The following is a 21,521-nucleotide window of genomic DNA, read 5'->3' on the forward strand; positions in this document are numbered from 1 at the left end:
TAAAAACCTTATATGCCACTGGGCATAACTTAAAACCCTTGCCCTGAGGGTTGTGGGAGAGTGTCCTCCTGAAAAACATATTTTCTATCTGGAAATCAACTAGCCTACGCTGAACACAATGGCTATCTCAAAATTTTGATTGGGTGTGTTTGGGGGAATGATGGGCGTGGGGGGGGGGCGAGGTGCCCTCCAATCACTTTCGACTATTAAAAAGGGCAATAGCCCATTGAATTCCAATCGAATGAGCTTGTTTTGAAGTTTCTACGACAACGCCTTCTATAAAAACCTTATATGCCCCCAAGGCATAACTTAAAACCCTTACCTCAAGGGTTGGGGGGAGTGTCCTCCTCAAAAACATATTTTTATCTGGAAATCAACTACGCTGAACAAAATGGCTATCTCAAAATTTTGATTGGATGTGTTTGGAGGACTGATGGCCGTGGGGGGGCAAGGTGCCCTCCAATCACTTTCAACTATTAAAAAGGGCACTCGACCTTTGAAGTTCCATTCGGATGAGCCTGTTTTTAAGTTTCTACGACAATGCCTTCTATAAAAAACCTTATGTGCCCCCAGGGCGTAAATTAAAGCCTTTGCCCTGAGGGTTACGGGGGAGTTTCCTCCTCAAAAATGTATTTTCTATCTGGAAATCAACTAGCCTACGCTGAACAAAAGGCTATCTCAAAATTTTGATTGGATGTGGTTGGGGGAGTGATGGGTGTGGGGGGGGGGCTAGGTGCCTCCAATCACTTTCGACTATTAAAAAGGGCACTAGCCCTTTGAATTTCCAATCGAATGAGCCTGTTTTGAAGTTTTTATGACAACGCCTTCTATAAAAAACCTGATATACCCCCAGGGCATAACTTAAAACCCTTGCCCTGAGGGATTTGGGGGAGTGTCCTCCTCAAAAACATATTTTCTATCTGGAAATCAACTATGCTGAACAAAATAGCGATCTCAAAATTTAGATTGGATGTGTTTGGGGGAATGATGGGCGTTGGGGGAAGGGGGCTAGTTGCCCTCCAAACACTTTTGACTATCAAAAAGGGCACTAGCCCTTTGAATTTCTATTCGAATGAGCCTGTTTTGAAGTTTCTACGACAACATTTTCTATAAAACCTTATATGCCCCCAGGGCATAACTTAAGACCCTTGCCCTGAGGGTTGTGGGGGAGTGTCCTCCTCAAAAACATATTTTCTATCTGGAAATCAAATACGCTGAACAAAATGGCTATCTCAAAATTTTGATTGGATGTGTTTGGGGGAATGGTGAGCGTTAGGGGGGGGGGGTAGTTGCCCTCCAATCACTAGTGACTATTTAAAAGGGCACTAGAACTCGATTTCCAATCGAATGAGCCCCTTTTGAAGTTTCTACGACGACCCATTCCATATGAAGTGCATTGCTCTAAAGGAGAAAAATAATAAATAATACATATGTGCCAACATCGTTCTTATATGCCCTCAGGGCATAACTTAAAACCCTTGCCCCGAGGGTTGTTGGGGAGTGTTTTCATCAAAAAGATATTTTCTATCTGGAAGTCATCTAAGCTGAACAAAATTGATATCTCAAAATCTTGATTGGATGTGTTTGGGGGAATGATGGGCTGGTGGGGGGGGGCTAGTTGCCCTTCAATCACTTTCGACTATTAAAAAGGGCACTAGCCACTCAAATTTCCAATCGAATGAGCCCTTTTCGAAGTTTCTACTACAACTCCTTCGATACGAAGTGCCTGGGCATGGAGAACCAAAAGAAACACATTGTGCCCACATCGTTCTTTACTTAGGCAGCGCTAGTGCGCTGTCTATGATTAAAAAAGGCACTAGCCCTTTCAATTTCCAATTGAATGAGCCCTTTTGAAGTTTCTACGACAATGCTTTCAATAAAACTGTATATGCCCCTAGGGTATAACTTACAACCCTTGCCCTGAGGGCTGTGGGGGGAGGGGTTGTCATCCTTAAAGACCTAATTTCTAAAACTTTCAACTACGTTGAATAAAATGGCTATCTAAAAATTTTGATTGGATGTGTTTGGGGAAAAGGTGGGCGCGAGAGGGGGGTTAGTTGCCCTCAAATCACTTTCGACTATTTAAAAGGGTACTAGTCCTTTGAATTTCATATCGACTTAGCCCTTATTCAAGTTTCTACGAGGAATATTTCAGTAAAAAGCTTATATGCGCCCAGGGCATAACATATAATCCTTCCCCTGAGGGTTGCGGAGAAATGTCCTCCTCAAAAATATGTTTTCTATCTGGAAATCAATTACCCTGAACAAAATGGCTATCTCTAAATTTTTATTGGATGTGTTTGGGGGAATAATGGGTGGGGGGCTAGTTGCCCTCCAATCACTTTCGACTATTAAAAAGGGCAGCGTGGGGGGGGGCTAGTTGCCCTCCAATCACTTTCGACTATTAAAAAGGGTACTAGCCCTTTGAATTTCCAATGGAATGAGCCAGTTTTCTACGACAAGTTTCTACGACAACGCCTTCTATAAAAACCTTATATGCCCCCAGGGCATAACTTAAAACCCTTGCCCTGATGGTTGTGGAGGAGTGTCCTCCTCAAAAATATATTTTCTATCTGGTAATCAAGTATGCTGAACAAAATGGCTATCTCAAAATTTTGATTGGATATGTTTGGGAGTTTGATGGGCGTGGGGGAGGGGGCTAGTTGCCCTCCAATCACTTTCGACTATTAAAAAAGGCACTAGCTCTTTGAATTTCCAATAGAATGAGCCTGTTTTGAAGTTTTTAAGACAACGCCTTCTATAAAACATTATATGCCCCCAGGGCATAACTTAAAACCCTTGGCCTGAGGGTTTTGGGGGAGTGTCCTCCTCAAAAACATATTTTCTATGTGGAAATCAATTACGCTGAACAAAATGGCTATCTCAAAAATTTGATTGGTTGTGTTTGGGGGAATGATTGGTGTGTGGGGGGGGGCTAGTTGCCCTCCAATAACTTTCGACTATTAAAAAGGGTACTAGTCTTTTGAGCTTCCAATCGAATGAGCCTGTTTTGAAGTTTTTACGACAACGCCTTCTATAAAAACCTTTTATGCCCCCAGGGCATAAATTAAAACCCTTGCCCTGAGGGTTGTGGGGGAGTGTCCTCCTCAAAAAAATAGTTTCTATCTAGAGATCCACCACGCTGAACAAAATAGTTATCTTAAGAATCTGACTGGGTCTGTTTGTGGAACTAATGGGCGTGGGGGGGTTAGTTGCCCTCCAATCACTTTTGACTATTAAAAAGGGCACTAGCCACTCCAATTTCCAATCGAATGAGCCCTTTTCGAAGTTTCTACAACTCCTTCGATACGAAATGCCCGGGTATGGAGAACCAAAAAACAACACATTGTGCCCACATCATTCTTTACTTAGGCAACGCTAGCGCGCTGCCTATGATGATCTAATTTCCCGGACTGATTTGCTGACATCATCTGTTAAGTAAATCTTTGAGAAAATATGACGATGCCCAATTTTTATTTTTTTTTTTAATTCATGGTTTCTAATTTTTTTATTTGCTTGCAAAACCATGCGTTTGTTATTAGTATTTTTAATTCTGAACTCGGTAAATTTATTATTTTGTTCCCTGATTTAAAAATCACATCGAACGTGTTGTTTCAACAGTAGCTCATTGATTTTATTGTGACTCTCAGCTTTTAACAAACACATTAAGTTCCATGTAATAATATTATTTCGCCGTTCAGCATTGTGAAGTATTAGTATTCTGTTTGAAAGTGACCCAAGTCTACAAATGTCAGCCGACTCTTTGAACTTTAAGATAGCATCATCATAAGTTCGACTTGAGTTTTCCACTGTAAGTATTCGGCAGGATTCATTTCTTATTTCAGGTCTAATTTCTGTTATTTCACTCCTTAGACCTTTAGCACTTAGATTCCTTAGCACTTCATCTTGAATAATTTTAACAGTTAATAAAATTTGCTGTATACTAGCTGCAAGATTTTGGATTGATTCATGTGTGGTTATAGAATCCTTAGAGTCGCGAGACGATTCCAATTCAATCTGTTTTTTCTTTCCTTTTCCCATCACACAAATTAGTAAGCACTACCTAAGAAGATAGTCAAAAATAAATTGATTGCGTCACACAGGTGTATTGTTCACTTGAAATTATTTAACTGGCTCTTGCAAAAAGATATTATCCGACTGAGAGCATTGAATGAACTGTCATTTAATACAAAACGTAAGTGACATATTGGTTGAAAATGAGTTTTATATTGATCCTACTAAAATCAGGCATATTTGATCAATTGGTTTGATCAGAATGCATGCATCCTATTTTGTTCTCGAGATATTTTCAACTTAAAATCCACTCAAAATGTATTAAGTGCAAAATTCCACCAGTTTTGTAAACCAAAACATTAAGTGCACAACTCTTCCACAGTTGTGAACAAAACACCTTAAACCATAAAATTGTTGACACTTTTTTTTTTTTAATTTTTTTGCTTCTCCTGGAAATCTTAGAAAATATCACTTAATGCCTTTTGGATTTCCATGGCCTCTTTGTTGTATTGGGTCTTCTTTTCATGAGATTCAAAGAATACAGTGGCAAATTTTTGTCAGTTTGGCTCTAGTCAGAGTAGCCGATGTAGGTTATAGGTCTGGAATTTTTCAATCTATCTCTTGCAAGGCTGGCCTAGAGAATGTATGCCATATACCTGTCCTCAAAATGTGATTTTTTGTAGCTGGTTGGCTAATATAAGGTGAATGCAACTGAGTGCATAGCTTTTGTCTTTTATTCCAGTCCATTATGGTGCAAGAACAACAGTAGTTTCTACTGAGATTTTAATTCATTTCTTGGTCTATGTTGGTGATCCCAACTATCAAGTTGAGGTATTGGTTTCAAATGTAGAGATTATGTCTTTCATCAGCCTTTGTTGTCCAGGCTTCACTTGAGTAAAAAGCAATGAAGTTTGTTAGTGAGGTGAAATTGATTCCTTGAGTAAAAAGCAATGAAGATTGTTAATGAGATGAAATCGATTGAGATGAAGTGAGATATTTGTGAATTCTTTTGCTATTTAGTTTCCAATTTATCATTATTTGGCAGTAGGAAAAATGGGCATGATATTTCAAGTTAGACAGTGGAAAAAAAAAGAATCCTTTTTTTCCTAATAATAATATTAAAAGGCCAAATATTTTGGCTTCATGTCTGGATGTCTTTATTGTGATATACCAAGTGCAATTGCATATTGCATATACCAAGTGCAATTTTCATATTGGACATTATTAGAATGTGAGTTTTTTATGACTCTGTTTTATTGTAATGACAAATATTGGTTTATTTTGTTTTCTTTTTAGGGTTTTATTGCTCGACCATCCAAAAATCCTGATGGAACTCTAAATTTGATGGTATGGGAATGTGCCATTCCAGGAAAGAAAGGTGTAAGTACATATATGAAGATATATTTAAGCCTTTAAGACATATTTAACTGGCAAAACTGGATGAAGACCCTTTAAAGAATGAAAACTTAAGTACAAAAGGCAGTGAAAATTAAATATAATTGTTTCAATTAGTTAAGTACAACCTTAGATATCTTAGAAACTTGGGGAATACTGTTTTTAATGGAAGAGACCTCCATATACAGCTAGGCAGTTTTTTATAGCAGGGAGCATCAAATTAAAAAAATATATGCAGATAATCACTAGACAGGTAATGTTTGGATTTTTTTTTGTTGTTGACAAAAAGTGTTCCCAAATTCAACAAATTAGTTTTTCTCATTTATGATCATGGCTCAATATGGCAACACTGGCGAAAATGTGGCACTGCCCTCATTATTTGGAAACAACCAAAAGAAATTTCTTAGAGAATTGTGGTTTTCAGGTATGAATAGACCTAAGATGGATTGGGGGGCTGGAAATAGTTTAATTTTGATCAAACATGTAATTTACATTCTACAATTAGTTATGTTGAAGATCTTATGCAAGACTTGTGCAAAAATTGAAAAAAGTCCTTTCTAACTTTGGCCTTAGCATTTAGAACATTTGCTCTTAAAAGTGAGTCCCAATATGGGTTGACAAGTGTTGTTTTACTGTTTGATAAGATGTGACTTCAGTCAAAACAAGCACTTTTAATGGTCTAAAGCTTAAAGAATTCATTCAGTGCCATCACAGGGGTTGTTAAATTAGGTATTTATGGATAGAGAAATCTGTATACAGCAGCCATTAACTTATACATTTTGTTGCAAAATGGATTTCTTTCCATTCCAGAGCAAACAAAAAACATGTAAATTTCTACCTTGTAGATATAGTCACTAGTGTTGCTATGTCTCCATGGGCCCCCATAAAGAGTTCAATAAGGACCGCGACAATACTGACATGTCATCTATAGAAATTTTGAACTTGATCGGTAAACACTGTATTTTTACTGACTCCTCCCTTGATTTTACAGATGGCGCCACGGCTTTCTATTTGGTTAAATAATCAGCATTAAAATAGTGACATCATATGTACCGAAATATAGATCTCGGTTGGTAAATGCAGCGGTTTTACCGACTGGTGCAGTGAATTTCCGTATTGTATTCGAAACGGACATTTTGTTAATTATATTGGTAAAAACCAGTCGGTAAAATGGCCCGCCAGTCGGTAAAATCTCTTGCTCTTCCCCTCCCCCCCCCCAAACATTTTGGATAGTAACGACATTGGTAAGGTCTATGGAGAGGCAAGCCCAATAAACTAGGCCCAGAGAAGGTTATAGTAATATACTGCTGTAACCAGCCCAAAGATCAATATCCTATATAATTATCTATAATTTATTATCATTAGTTAATTACTGGAGAATACACCAACGAGTACCACAAGCGTTATAAATTTGTTACTTACTGCAAAAACTTGTTATGAATTGGATAAAGTTCATATTCTTTTAAAGAACAAAAATGCTGACGAAGCTCCTGTGAGCATCCCAGCAATGTGTAAGCAACAGAATCAGAGTTAATTTGATCTCTTGGTACAATAACTATCGATGTTTACCTGTGCTCTCAATTTTTGAAGACTTCTGTTTTTATTTGGTATTATAAATGTATACATCCTATCCATCTTTTCTTCTCATTTTTTAGACTCCTTGGGAAGCTGGACTTTACAAGCTTCGAATGACGTTCAAAGATGACTACCCATCATCACCACCTAAGTGCAAATTTGAGCCACCTCTTTTCCACCCAAATGTTTACCCATCAGGTTTGAGTGGATTTGATTTGTCGATTTCTTCTTTTTCTTTTTTTCCAAATTAATGCAAGATAAATTGCTCTTTTTGCATAGAAAATCAAAGTAAACAAGATGTTCCTAACTCTGGAGTTTTGAAAAAAAATATACCTCCTCTAGACAGATTTTATTAAAACCCTTCCCCCCCCCCATTCGAAAAACTTTCGCGTGCTTGCCCATACCTTCTTTAAATAATTCTTCTGAGCATTATTCTTTCATTTAAAAGTCAATTTGGGAAGAAGGGACATTTGGACAGTTATAGGGGGAGAGGGGAAGGGGTTGTCATAAAACCCTGAAGTATAAATGAATAACCCTGAGATTTTTGGGTGTATAGCCTTTCAACTCGTATTAGAGAATCTCTTCATCAATTATACAAATTGGGGGATCCTAATCTTTTCCATGTCTATACCCCTTTCGGTTTTGTGACACAATCTTGTACCATCTTAGGAATAGATTAAATGATTCTAATGTACAACATTTTCATATACCTAGTGGAATAAATCCTCCCCCTTCGCAAAAGAATTATTTTCCCCTTAAAATTGAAAACTGTCTCTCTTTTTTTTCAGCCTGAAAGTTTTCCATGAACTCGGTGTTTAATTTCTTGTCATTTTTTTATGTCGTGTTTTGGTTTATTAGTTTCTTTTCGTTTTTGAGCAAGAAAGGTTTGTTGAATATATAGGATGAATATATGTAGCATATTTCTATGTTGTGAATTTCACTGTCCTTTATCCATTTTCCTAGCTCCTCATAATTCTTTGTAATTGTGCTTGGACTTTGTGGACCTTTTTTTAGGTATGTAGCATAACGGTCAATTGTATAAAGGTCCTTTTTAAGTCACCTCAAAATTTCTTTCTCACTATCTCGTGCTTTTAAGTTTATTCTGCTTTTTTAGGGATGATCAATTTTGCCATGCAAATTGTAAAAGTGCCACCCTTCCTTCTATCAAGATCCACCTTTTTTACCATATGTCAATATAAGTTACATATTTTTTACTGTTATGACCAAGTTGGGCTTTCTGGATGATTTTCTACTTAGAGGAAAACAATCATGAACATCTCACATCCCCTCCTCAAACCCCAGTTGGTCAAGCTGTTTCGTTTATTGTAGAGAAAGCCTATACTAAATATTGGCGATCCTTTCTCGAAAATTCAGAAGGGGAAGTATTTTTTAATGGAGAGGGGGGGGGTAATTCAGTTTTTTTTAAGTTTTTCCCGCGAAAATCCCAAAAAAAGGAATATTTCAAGAACTGTAAAAAAGTATTTCAACAAATATACAGGGGGAAGAGCGACCCCCCCCTCATCCTCAAATGACGCCACTAATCCTAGACGTGATACTAAGCCAAAGTACACTTTTATTATGGTCTTCATTTAAAAAATTGGACAAAAAGTTCAGTAAGAATAGCAGGCAAAACAGTAACGTTTTGAGAGGGAAAAGCATATTCAATTCTGAGGGAAGAGTTTCCTTTAGTTATTGGTTGCTTCACAGCAAAGTGCAGAGCTCTATTGTTTCGGTTTTGCCGTATTGTTTTTTGGCAGGGGCGTAATTTACTATGGTACAGGGGGGCAACTACCCCTCCCAGATCTCGGTTTGCCCCCCCTCCCAGCTGAAATTTAGTTTCTTCCAAAATCTTGTCAAAATTAAGATAAACCTATGTAATTCAAGCATCAACAGAAACAGATCGGTTTTTTAATACATATTTATCTTTATAGTACTAAATAATACCTTTATGGTACCAAATGGCTTTTTTTTAGTTTTTATTGCCATTTTCATTTGATTTTGGAAAATTGGCTCCAACTTTGCCCCCCCCCCTCCCTCCAGGATTTTGACGAAATTACGCCACTATTTTTTAGTCCCTAAATGCTTGTGTTGTGCTATATTGCACTTTGTAATCTTAATGCAAATTCAACATCTGTTTCTGCACAGGGATTTTCTGCTTCGCTAGTTTTTTTATTTATTTATTAATGTAAACATTGAAAATTGAGAAAAATGTTATATTTTTCAAAACAGTTACATTTTGAAAACGTTACGCGTGCAACAATTTGATATATAATTTAATGATTTTATTAATAATTAATTTATGAAAATGATGTGCCCCTTTTCATTCCAGTGGGAAAATTTAAATATCTTGAATCTAGATGCCGTAAAAATAAATTTTCCAAATTCAATAATACGGGCTTTGATTCTTCCTGGATTTTTTTTTTTTTTTTTTTTTTTTTTTTTTTTTTTTTTTTTAAGACTAAAAGTGAAAGTGTGGGGCAATCGTAGCGTATTTTATTAGCAGTGAAATTGAAAAATTGCACGCATTAACAATTAAATATTTAAAAATCTAGCATGAATTGATTTAAATACATTCCAAGACCATACTGGCTATACATGACTAATGAAAGTCAGAGAGGAAGGAAATAACAAAATGAAAAATAAAATAAAAAAGGTGAAAAAACGAGGATTTTGTCAGCCAGTGGCGAAACCATGAAGAAGAAGAAATAAGCAAATATTTCGACAAGGACCTCCACCGATTTCCTTACTGCTAAACAAAAAAGAAAGAAAAGAAAAAGTAAGCAGTAAAAATCGAACCTTTCGGAGTTTACCTTACAACGACAGAACAAAAACTAAATAAGAACCAAGTTGGAATCAATGAAAAAGAAATCTACCGAGATGATTGAGCAATAATCCTTTGCTTTGCTATAGCCTTAGCTGGTCTACAAATTCGTTCATCATTTGATGTGCAAATAGGTTCTCTCAAGTTATACCGGGCGAAAATATTGATTGAGTCCTTCAAAATTAAACTGTCATAAAAATTGGGCTTAATGAAATATCTCCAGTATCTCTATTTATTGCTAAATTTCAGGTTATATATTTTTTTTATGTCAATTACCTCTTTAAAAGTTTGTGGTAGGCCATTTACAGTAGATATTACGGTTGCCTCGTCAAAAAGAACCAGATGGGTCGGATTTTTGAAAATATGCCGGGCCAATGCCGAATCAAAGTTGTCATTGTTATTGTTCGTGGTGTCTAGCCACCAGTGTTATACCGGTAGGCCACAACGCCACTGGCGTGGTAATATACGGGTGTCACCACTTATTGGAGGGGAAAGCCCCGGCCCCAAAATATAATGTGATGCCGCGTCTACCACACCGGTTCTGCAAATATTGGGTTCGGTACTACCCTATTTACAGTATACCCTGTCCCAGGGTATGATATCGTGATCGAGTGGTCAAATGGCCACTTTCTAAAGCCAAATGTACCCACCTTGGGTTACGGCTAGAAAATCTCTAACTCTCTCCTTGGCGGTAACAAACCCCCCTGTCAATATAATAATGACGGTACCTCGTAGCTCGATTCCTACCCTGCCTGGGTTACTGAACCTAGTACACAACCTGTAGAAGATACCTTACTTGTATTATTCCATAAGGTTCAAAATAATACCAGATAAATATATCTCCCTGAACGGGGTCTACACGCAGACTAAAAAAATATAATTATAATAGGTACAGCAACTTTTCATAGGGGTGGACCTTTGCTTGGCCCAGCCAATCATCTCCATCCCCATTCAAAACCATTTCCACTCTCTTAGGCTTATCTTTCAATGACTCCAAATTAGAAAGTACAAAAACAAAACTTATTTCAAAGCTTGCTTAATGTGACAACTCTAGCTTACCAACGAAAATTTAGCCTGTCTTTTGAAATCATGCTATCAGAAAAAGTGATTAAAAAAACGAGAGCAATTCCTTTATCGGAAAGAAACAAAAACAGTGGTTGAACCCTAACAGTTATTTTTCAATCTTCATTTCTTTATTGAAATTTTGTGTTCATGCAAACGTTCACGTAGTTGTTGATTGGGCCTACCGATGTAAAATTTTCCACATGAACACGGGATTCTGTAGACACCATTATCCAGTACAAGGTTAGTTTTATCCTTTCCTGAGTTGAAAAAATCTTCAAATTTTTGTTCATTTTTGAAAGAAACAGAGAAATTATGTTTTTTTTTTAATTTTTCCAAGTTCGTCCGCTAAGTTTTAGGGTGTATGGTATAGTGATGAAAGTTTTTTTCTCAATTTCCAGGGTAACTGAATCGAGGGGGACGGGCTCCTTGTTTTGTTGTTTAATCTTTTTTAATCGTCTACCTATGACATTTTTAATAAGTTTTATTGGGTAATCATTGCAGAATAGAATATTCTTGACATAGTTTAGCTCAGAATTTATATGATTACGAGAACAGACTATTAAAACTCTGTCGACTAAAGAGATTATTACCCCTCTTTTCACAGAAGGAGGGTGATGTGAAGAGAAATGTAGATATCGATCATTATGGGTCAGCTTTCTGTATATAGAAAATTCAAGGCTAGGAGCAGTTTTTATAATCAAAACATCCAAGAAAGGCAGCTTACCTGAATCTTCGAGTTCCATTGTGAACTAGAGATTCGAATCAAAGAGTTCAAATATGCCAAAAAATCTCTTAGAGAGTCTTGGCCATGTTCCCAAACATGAAAGGATATCATCAACGAAACGAAACCAGATAAAGTGTTTTAAGTGGAAACTATTCAAAGCAGACTGTTCTATGAAATCCATGTAAAAATTTGCCAAATAAGGAGACAAGACAGTGCCCATGATTTGAAGGAAAAAAAAATTTCGGAATTTAAAATACGAGGAGAACTTGTTGCAAAGACAAACAAGGGTCATTATTGTATCAATTTCCAAAGTTTTGTAATCCGACCAAGCTGAATTTTCCTCTAAATTTCTTTGTAAGGCCTGCTCACATTTATGGAAATCGCATGAAGTGTACATAGAAACTGCATCAAAACTAGATAAAATAGTTTTTTTCTGTTGATTTTTTAACTTCTCAACAAGATCTATGGAATTTTTTATATAGGATTTCTGTGTGCTTAAATATAGGCCATCTTTGTCGCTTTCAACTCAATCAAAGCAAGGAATTAAAATCCTCCGAAACTTGAAAAAAGGCAAAAACACAGTGATTACGAGAGCGGACAAGGGAAACACAGTTGTAATTATTAATTCTTCAGATTATGAAATAAAAGTTAATACCCTTTTAATGGATAATAATACTTACAAAAAAATAAAAAGCTGACTGTTTCAACTCAGGAAAGGATAAAACTGACCCTGTACTGCGTAGTGGTGTCTACAGAATCCCGTGTTCATGTGGGAAATTTTACATTGGTAAGACCCATCAACAACTAGGTGAACGTTTGCATGAACACAAAATTTCAATAGATAAGTCCCTGAGATTGAAAAATAACAATGACAACTTTGATTCGGCACTGGCCCTGCATATTTTCGAAAATCCGACCCATCTGGTTCTTTTTGACGAGGCAACCTTAATATCTACTGTAAATGGCCAACCACAAACTTTTAAAGAGGTAATTGAGATAAAAAAAAATACATAAACCGAAATTTAGCAATAAATAGAGATACTAGAGATATTTCATTAAGCCCAATTTATGACAGTTTAATTTTGAAGGACTCAATCAATATTTCCGCCCGGTATAACTTGAGAGAACCTATTTGCACATCAAATGATAAACGAATTTGTAGACCAGCTAAAGCTATAGCAGAACAAAGAACTACTGCCAAATCATCTTGGTAGATTTATTTTCATTGATTCGAACATGGTTCTTATTTAGTTTTTGTTCAGTTGCTGTAAAATGAAATTCAAAAGTTTAGATTTTTGCGGGTTACTTTCTCTCTTCTTTTTTTTTTGTTTATCACTGAGAACGACACGGTGGAGGTTCTTGTCGAAACATTTGCTTATTTCTTCTTCTTCATGGTTTCGCCATTGTCTGACGAAATCCTCGTTTTTTCACCTTTTTTGATTATATTTTTCATTTTGTTATTTTCTTTCCTCTCTGAGTTTCATTTGTCATGAATTGATTTCTAGATTTTTATTTTACTTATGAATGAAGCAACTTTTTGAGTTCTTTTTTTATTTGCTATAGCATCACTGCTAAGATTGAGAAAAATATCATCCAGGAAATCCTTAAACGGGTTGTTTTGGCCCGTTAGTTCTGAAAAAGAAGAAGAAATGTACTGTTCTGAAACTTAAAGATTGTGATTGAAACTGGGTTTCTACACTGCAACTTTTAATTGTCAACTTTACATGTACCTTCCAGCTTGAATTTAACTATAAGTTAATCATAAAATGTGATATGAAAATATACCTAAATCAGCAAATAAAATTTTAACATTAATAAAAAACTTGATGTCAAAAATTTTTTTTTAATGTTATCTTTGTTGCCGCTCAAATTGCAGAATTCTAGATTCTAAAATGCAAGCCTTGGTTGTGTCGATTGCTATTTTATTAGCAATCCAAGAATCACTGTTCATTTTGAATTCTATGATCATGTTGGTCATAAATGAAAATTCTTTAATAACGTTTGTTAACAGGTACTGTATGTTTGTCACTATTAGATGAAGAAAAGGATTGGAGACCAGCTATAACTATCAAACAAATTCTACTAGGCATACAGGATTTGTTGAATGATCCCAATGTGAAAGATCCAGCACAGGCTGAGGCTTACACTATCTACTGGTAAGCTCCTTTTTTCAGTCAAGTGTTTTTATTCTGGCGGTGAATTGAAAGCGCATATTGCAAAACTAGCTGATAAATATCGGAGGGGGAAAAGACAAAACCGAAAAATATAATTTTCAGAAAATCCAATATAATATTAAAACTTGTAACCGGATTGAACTGGTTGTTTTCAAAATAAGACATTATTATTATTTTATGTTTTTATTATGTTCTTCCCACTTTTTGGGTTTATATACTTTTCTACTCTTAATAGTAAAGCCAACAAAAGAAAGGAAATGAAACACTGTTTAGAATAAAATTTGATTTTATTAAGGTTTCTTTCCGTAACAAGGGAAAGTGGAAGAAAGGGGATGTAAACACAGGAAACTCCATGCTACACTTCATGCAAATAAGCGATCAAAACTAAATTTTGAAGACAATAATCTAATTGGGAGGGGGGGGGGCTTTGGGTAATATTTTTCCAGATCAGTTTTGAAGGGTTCATTAGATTTTCTCCCGTAATCGTAAAGTTTACTCAAATCATCTACTTATTTTTATTAAGGTTTTGGGTTCACACTTTCTGAGACATAAAAATCAAATGGATTTCAATTAGTTTCAGAATAATCAAATTTAAATTTGAAAGACATGTTTGATCCATTCGAAGTAACGTAGATAGATAGACGGATGTTTATTTTTAGAGAGAGATATTTATTTATTAAACAAAAAAAACAAACAACATCAGTATTAACAGTCACCCCGAGAAGTAGAATACTTGTCCGAGGGGTGGCAAAAATACATTAAAAGATAATACAGGACTAATTAAATTGTGAAACAATTAAGACAAATTGTACATCCTATTCGACACCTCAAACCTTACAACAAAACAAATTCAACATCACTGTTAAGATCGTACCCCGAGAGACCATAATAAGGTACTCAAATATTTATTCACCCTCCCCCCCAAGACCAAGCAAGAAAAGAAATAGAATTCATACTTACTAAAAGGATTTCTTTAATTGCACTCATCCCCCTATGAAGCACACATAACGTCGACTGGGTCGAGACAATCAATGGAGTATTAATCTCTCCAGAAGATCGAGTGCCATAATCGTGGATCATGAATCTCAAATTAACTAAACTGTCAAAACATGAAAGATTTGTGCCATGTTGCGGTCCGAAATAAACCAAAGTGTATATAGCTCTCGTAGTCCAGAAGCTGGCAGTATCATTGTTTGCTCGTAGACGTTCCGTACTGAATCCCGGAGTTGCAGGCCAACCAACAAACGAACAGCTTTATTTTGAAGCACTCATATAGGCCGGACAATGGAAGCAAATGTACAAAGCCAAACGTTATTACAGTACAGAATATAGGGATGGGCAAGGGAAAAATAAAGGAGGCGTAGGACATATGTAGGGAAAAATGCTTAAGTTTTCTCATTATACCTAGGTTACGAGACAAAATTTTACTCACAGACTGTGCCTGAAACTAGAATGGTAACATCTCATCAATATAAACCCCTAGGTACTTAATCGATAAACACGCTTTAAAATCCGACAATGCGTTGCAATTTCATGAATCCAAGGATAAAAAACAGGAGATCGGGAAAAATGACAAAATTTGAACTACCGAGGTTTACCTTAAGCCCATTTACCCTCAACCAAGACTGTAAACTATCTACATTATCACCTTTCATCGATGTCAGGAGTAATTTTTCTGCCTTTGCAGTGCTGATAGCCACAGTGCTGCAAATAATGACATAGTTCCATTCCGAACACTTTTAGTCATATCACCAACACTAAAACAACAACTATGGATACAATTAGGCCTATCATTAATAAACAAAAGGAAGAGCATCAGGCCAATAACAGATCCCTGTGGGACACCACAAGTGACTGGACGAAATTCAGATTTTAAGCAATTCATCTCTGCAAACTGGTACCGGTTACAAACATTAATAAGCAATAAACAATAAGAGCAGGCACGACATGGTCGTAACTTCCCGCAAGGTTCTATAGCCGGGAATGTAGGTAGCAATCAGACCCGTCTAAATCATTTTACCCTTTGTTCTGGTGATTTTCTTGAAAGTCACGTAATTCATATAGTCAAATCAGTCAAGAAAAATAACAATACTTGTGTATTTTTGTTGATTTTTTTTTCAATTATTTTCTTACTTTTTGTTGTTTGTTAATTGTAGTAAGCATAATTATTATTAGAAGGAAAACATTGTTATTTATTTATTAATTTCAGTCAAAACCGGTTGGAGTATGAGAAGAAGGTTAGAGCACAGGCAAGAGCAATGCAAGCTGCTGAGTGAGTATACATTTAATCAATGTCATTGTGTTCAGCCGAAGGATATTTCTAGTGATAAACCATACGTAAATTCAAAAATAAAGCAACTGATAAAACATAAATTGCACCTAATACGAAAAGGTCAAGAGAATCAAGCAAAATAGATGTTATAACAAATAAAATACAATATAACAATGCCACGCGTCAATTACTAGAAAAATGAAGCTTGCCATTTTTTATTGTCCATACTTTTACAGTTTTTCTTTGGAATGAACGGTTAGGCATGCCCAAGTTCTCAACCCATTAACTTCAAAAAGAAGGAACTTCTAGAAACTGTAACTGACGCAACTGCCCGTTTTGCTTCTATTGTGCGGTCTTACCCCCTTCTTCCACCCGAGGATCCTCCAGTAAATTTAACTACTCCTTCAGATGATAATTTAATTGCTGATATTTCATCGGCAATTATAATCCGTAAACTCTCTTCGTTAAAAAGAACTTCCGTTGCCCCTTTTGACATTCCAGTTGCTCTCATTAAAGCATTTGCTAAAGAATTATCATTTCCCCTTCAGATAATTTTCAATAATATAACAAAAACAGGATATTTTGCAAAGAAATGGAAGAAAGGGTTTATTACTCCCATTCCATAGAAAGGAGCAGCTAATGATTTCTCTGGTGTCCGGCCGATCACAGTTCCGTCCGTTTTTAGCAGAATATACGAAAGCTTTGTTGCCGCATGGCTGAAAAAATATCTTTTGAAAGTAACTGATCGAAAGCAATTTGGTAACATCCCTAAGTGTTCGACAGTTCATTACCTCGTTAATGTAATTGATTTTATTTTAAAGCACCTGGTGAACGTGGAAAATGTATAAATTTGTTTGTAAATTAATTCGGAAAACTATCTCACATAGTTTATTATAGGACCATTTTAGAAAAAAATTGCGGAAAAAAATTAAGCCTGCGTTCGTAAGTAAGTCATCGAGAGCTTCTTAAAACACACAGAGCCATATTTGAAGCTTAAAAACCAATTTCCCACTTCTCCCAGTTTTTTGTGGAATTCCACAAGGTACTGTGATCGGGCCGCTGGGCTTCCTCTTCATGATAAATGAATTTCTTCTGAGCTGGAGGGCAGATGGAAATACCTTGACGACTTGTCCTTAAGATAAATCGTATCTAAGGATTGGAAGAGCAATGCTGCTGGCTTCATCGACCAAGTTGCCTCAGAGGCGGCTGAACTAAACATGGTCGTGAATAAAGACAAATGCTCGGTCATGACATTTTCTATTCTTCAGAATACTCAACCGTCTTTCGAACCTCCTATCGCTTCCGTGCTAATAAGCCATAAAATAACTTTACTTGGTGTGGTGATTTCTCCTGACCTCTTTTGGCGGGAGAATACAAAGACAATTGTAAAAAAAAGCTAACGGCGCAATCCAAATGCAAGAAACACTGAAAGAAATTCGAATTATTAAGGACCAGCTGAAGGCAATCTTACACACTTTCATCCACCCCTTAGTTGAATACGCTTGTCCGTTTTGGCACATTGCCCTTACCCAGGATGAAATTGATAAAATAGAACGAGTTCAGAAGAGATCACTGCAAATCATTTATGGCGGTTCCCCTCTACCTCACTCCTTTTACCTCAAGGAATTACGAGGAATGGTGTTTCTATCCTGCTTCCTAGGGCTGTAATGAAAGAAAGATTCAAATGGCTAGGACAGGTTTGACGAACGAGGGATGACAGATTGCTGAAGATCTTTCTTTTTCACCATCCACCTGGGGTCAAACCAAAAGTAAGCTATCCCTAGATAAGGTGAGAAGAGGTCTTACGGAAGTATTTAAAGAAAATTAGAATTTCATAGGATAGGGGTTAAGATTGAAGCTTCGAACATTGGAGGGATGACAGCCTCGGGCGGTTTGTTGCTGCAGTGAGTTGTTAGTAATTGTTTAGATGAGGGTAGGGTAGATTCCTAAAAAAGAACATTTTAATGGAAAAACTGCTTATTCTTCATGAGGCTTCAGATAAATGTTGAAAAAGGTTAGGGTATGTAGGAATTAATTAAGATGTTTCTCTGTAAAGCTAAAATATTACATTCCCCTATCTACCAGCACAGAGGTAGAAAAGGCAAGGCAGGCCATCATCAGTCCCGTCGGGAAATTTCTTTGGGGTAGCAAATACTACTAGGAACTTAGTTCTCAGCAATTTTAAATGGTAATATTTTTTTCTGTTTACATGAAGTATTTCAATGTATTTAAAGAAATTTATGTAATGTATTTATCGATAAGAAAATCCTATTGTAGACGGTGTGATGGTTTCAGTTATGTAGAAGGTCAAAAGTCTCACAGAATTTCCATCCATACAACCATCAATATTTCTTTTCATCCAACCGAAATTCTTTTGTAGTAATATTAACAAAGACTTTTTATCAAAATAACTATTCATCGCCAAGTATATTCAAATTTTATCCAAAATTGAAATTGCAAATTTAAACGTAGGACAGTACTAATCAACGCATAATTATTGATTTTCACATTTTAAAAGGCATTAACCAGGGATTTAAGGGACCAGTACCTCAAATTGTATCTTGGTTAGGTGTGGGTATGATTTGGTAAACAATCAGAAATTGAATAAAAAAGAGCTTTTCAGCAGAAATCAAGAAACAGATTTGAAACCTATTTGAACAGAATATTCTTCATATGAAAAGGGCTGTCTTCTCCTTAGCTCCTTACTCTTTACTGTGAAGTTTGGCTTTTGTCCAAATTTTTATAGAAAATTTGCAATTGGAAGAAAAAGATTTTTCAAAGTACTAAAAAACTTTTGTTTAATGAGCAGGGTGTTGAGAAGGGGGCCCTTATATACAGAGTAATTTCAATTTGTTTTAAGTTTTAAACTTGCTCCTTACTTTAGTTGTAAAATCTTTTCTATTTGTTTACTTACATTTCATGAAACTGTAAAGTTTTAAGAATACAATACTTTTTGTAACGCAGAAAAAACCGATCAATATTTCAACGATCTCTCATTGGATTTTGATGGGTAATCAAACAGTTCGTGGTAATGATCTGTAAGTAATGAGTGATCCGGCTCAATTGTAATCAAAACTCTAAAAAACCAAATTTTGATACCAATAGATAAATCAAAAGAATGGACTTATTATGTTAAGTCCAAATAAATAAGTTTCATTAAGTTTAGTCTTACCAATCAAAAGCTACGAGCCTGAGAAAATTTATCTGATTTTTGAAAAAAGGAGGCAATACCCCCTAGAAGTCATAGAGTTTTAATGAAAATTACATCATCAGATTCAGCGTATCGAAGAACCCTACTGTTTAGGTTTCAAGCTCATATCTACAAAAATGGGGAAATTTGTAATTTTTGCCAGAAGAAAGATCACGGATGTGTGTTTATTTGTTGTTTTTTCCCATGGGGTGATTGTATCGATCCAGTGGGCCTAAAACGTCGGTACGGGGCTCATTTTAACGGAAATGAAAGGTTTTAGTGCCCCGTTTAAGTGACTAAAAAATTGGAGGGCAACTAGACCTCCTCCCGTGCCACTTTTTTCCCAAAATTGTCTGATCAAAATTTTGAGACAACTATTTTGTTCAGCATAGTTGAATGGTCCAATATCTACTTCTTTGGAGATAATATGAACCCCTACACCCCCTGGGTAAAGGTTTTAAGTTATAAAATGTGCCCATTGTTTACGTATATTATTTGTTATATGGAAGTATGCATACATTTTTCGGGTGGGGAGAGAAGACGAATTTTCTGCTGGGACGATTTTGCACTGGAGAATTTTCCATGGAGAGGGAAGTTTCCAGGGATTGAGCTCTTTAGGGAAAATTTGGCACTGTGTGACTGCCAGAATTCCTTTACGAAATGTATTTATGTCTTGCTTTCTCTTTATCGATTAAATTTTACGCGTGGAGATGTGGGTAAATTTTGGCAGGATTGAATTGTCGAGAGGAAATTTTTGTGGGGGTGGGGGAAATATTTCCGTCGAAGTGGAGCCAGATATCCTGGCGGTATTTAAAAGAAGATATGAAATTAAATTAAAAAAAGTATTTTAAACTGAAAGTAAGGAGCAACATTAAAACTTAAAACGAACAGAAATTGTTACGCATATGAGGGGGATTGCCCCCCCCCTCCTCGACATCTCGATCTTTACGCTGAAGTTTAAATTTTGTCCCAATTCTTTAAAGATGACTCCTGAAACACAAGGGTCGTTTAATAGAACAATTAGCAACTTCTTTTTAAGTGCCGAAAAACTAATTAGAACTTATTTTTTCCTTATTAAGGGTCAAAATCTATTGGCAGGCAGTCAACAATGGGGCAACACATTTTTTCCAGGGTTTATCTCTATTCTTTTCTCTTTCCTTTGGTGTCCTAATAATTACTTTATAGTCCCAAATGTCCAGGGAGGGGGTCATCCCCCTCTCTTGCCGGCCCTCGTGCTACATTCCTTAAATTCTTATAATTGATGATTTTATGTATAATGCATTAAGTTTGTAAGGTTTGTTTGATATTATTTGTTGTTTCTCTTTTTTATTATTTGTTGCTGGGAGTATGACTTCTGTTCAATTAATGAATTTGAATTACTCGCTTTCTATTGCAGCCGTTTGAGGGGCAGTTTTAACTAGGGCTCCGTTGGTTTAAACTCAGTTACATGAATCCACATCTGTATCCTTAACGTTTTAAAATTTATAAATATAGCCTAATCGTTCATAATTTTCCCTAGATTTGTATACAAATATAAATCACATGGTCCAATTTATTGTAGCCGAGAGTGGCCTTCAGGAAGTTGCTATTTTGCCCTGTACCCGGCAATTAAACTTGGAGAAGGAAATTCTTTGAAAGTGAAATAAACTTTAAAAGTTTAGAAACTTGAACTTTGTTTGTCTGTGTTTAGCTTAAGTAGTTCCTCTGAACTTACTTGTCGAAATTTAAGATTGTCTATTCTATTTTCAGGACTGTGGCTTAACGAAGAGAGGAAGCGCTGAACTCTGCCAGGTCTTACTAGAAGTTTCGGCCCCCTTATTAAACAGTGTTTTATATAAATTTTTTATTCAAATTCATTTACTACGATAATAAAGTATTCTCATCAAACACTTAATGTATAAGGAGCTAAATTATAAATTGTTTTGGTTTGGGACAAAACTGGCCCTCGTTTGCCTTCCAAGGATGACCTTCCAAGGCCATCGTTTTCTAAATATGATTTTCATGAGTAAATTGATAGGATATAAAATTGATTAAATGGTGTTAAATTCTGAGTGCTAGTTTTATTTTATTTTTTGAATTTAATATTGATTGATGAGTTATAAGGAAGGACGTGAGTTTTGAGTATTAAGTTAGTGGTAGCAGTGTGCATGATGTTCTAGTTGTTTCCTTTTCAAATCCCTTTTGAGGTAAATTTTTTGTGGATTTATTTGTTTATTCCTCCTCCGTATCATGCCCTAGCATTTGGAGAGGATGTAGGAATGTGAAGTCTTTGATTAAAAATAAATAAACTT

At 35.9% G+C, this 21,521-nt stretch overlaps 1 protein-coding gene across 2 annotated transcripts in view; it reads left to right on the forward strand.

The window, feature by feature from the left end:
- lwr (ubiquitin conjugating enzyme lesswright) overlaps positions 1–21,117 on the forward strand; it is a 22,135-nt gene extending 1,018 nt beyond the window's left edge. Inside the window, exons 2-6 of one of the 2 annotated variants that reach the window (XM_089086990.1) lie at positions 5,311–5,394; positions 7,065–7,182; positions 13,606–13,750; positions 15,978–16,040; positions 20,980–21,117. In XM_089086990.1, the coding sequence (XP_088943116.1) occupies positions 5,311–5,394; positions 7,065–7,182; positions 13,606–13,750; positions 15,978–16,040; positions 20,980–20,992 (423 nt within the window). In that variant the 3' untranslated portion in view covers positions 20,993–21,117. Of the gene's footprint in view, positions 1–5,310; positions 5,395–7,064; positions 7,183–13,605; positions 13,751–15,977; positions 16,045–20,979 lie in introns of those variants that run through there. The other variant, XM_089086991.1, reaches the window with a different exon arrangement.
- The last annotated feature ends 404 nt before the right edge of the window (positions 21,118–21,521 follow it).

Source organism: Artemia sp. Qi Xiang Cuo, chromosome 3 (assembly GCF_049724085.1).
Source record: "Artemia sp. Qi Xiang Cuo chromosome 3, ASM4972408v1, whole genome shotgun sequence".
NCBI classification, from domain to species: domain Eukaryota; kingdom Metazoa; phylum Arthropoda; class Branchiopoda; order Anostraca; family Artemiidae; genus Artemia; species Artemia sp. Qi Xiang Cuo.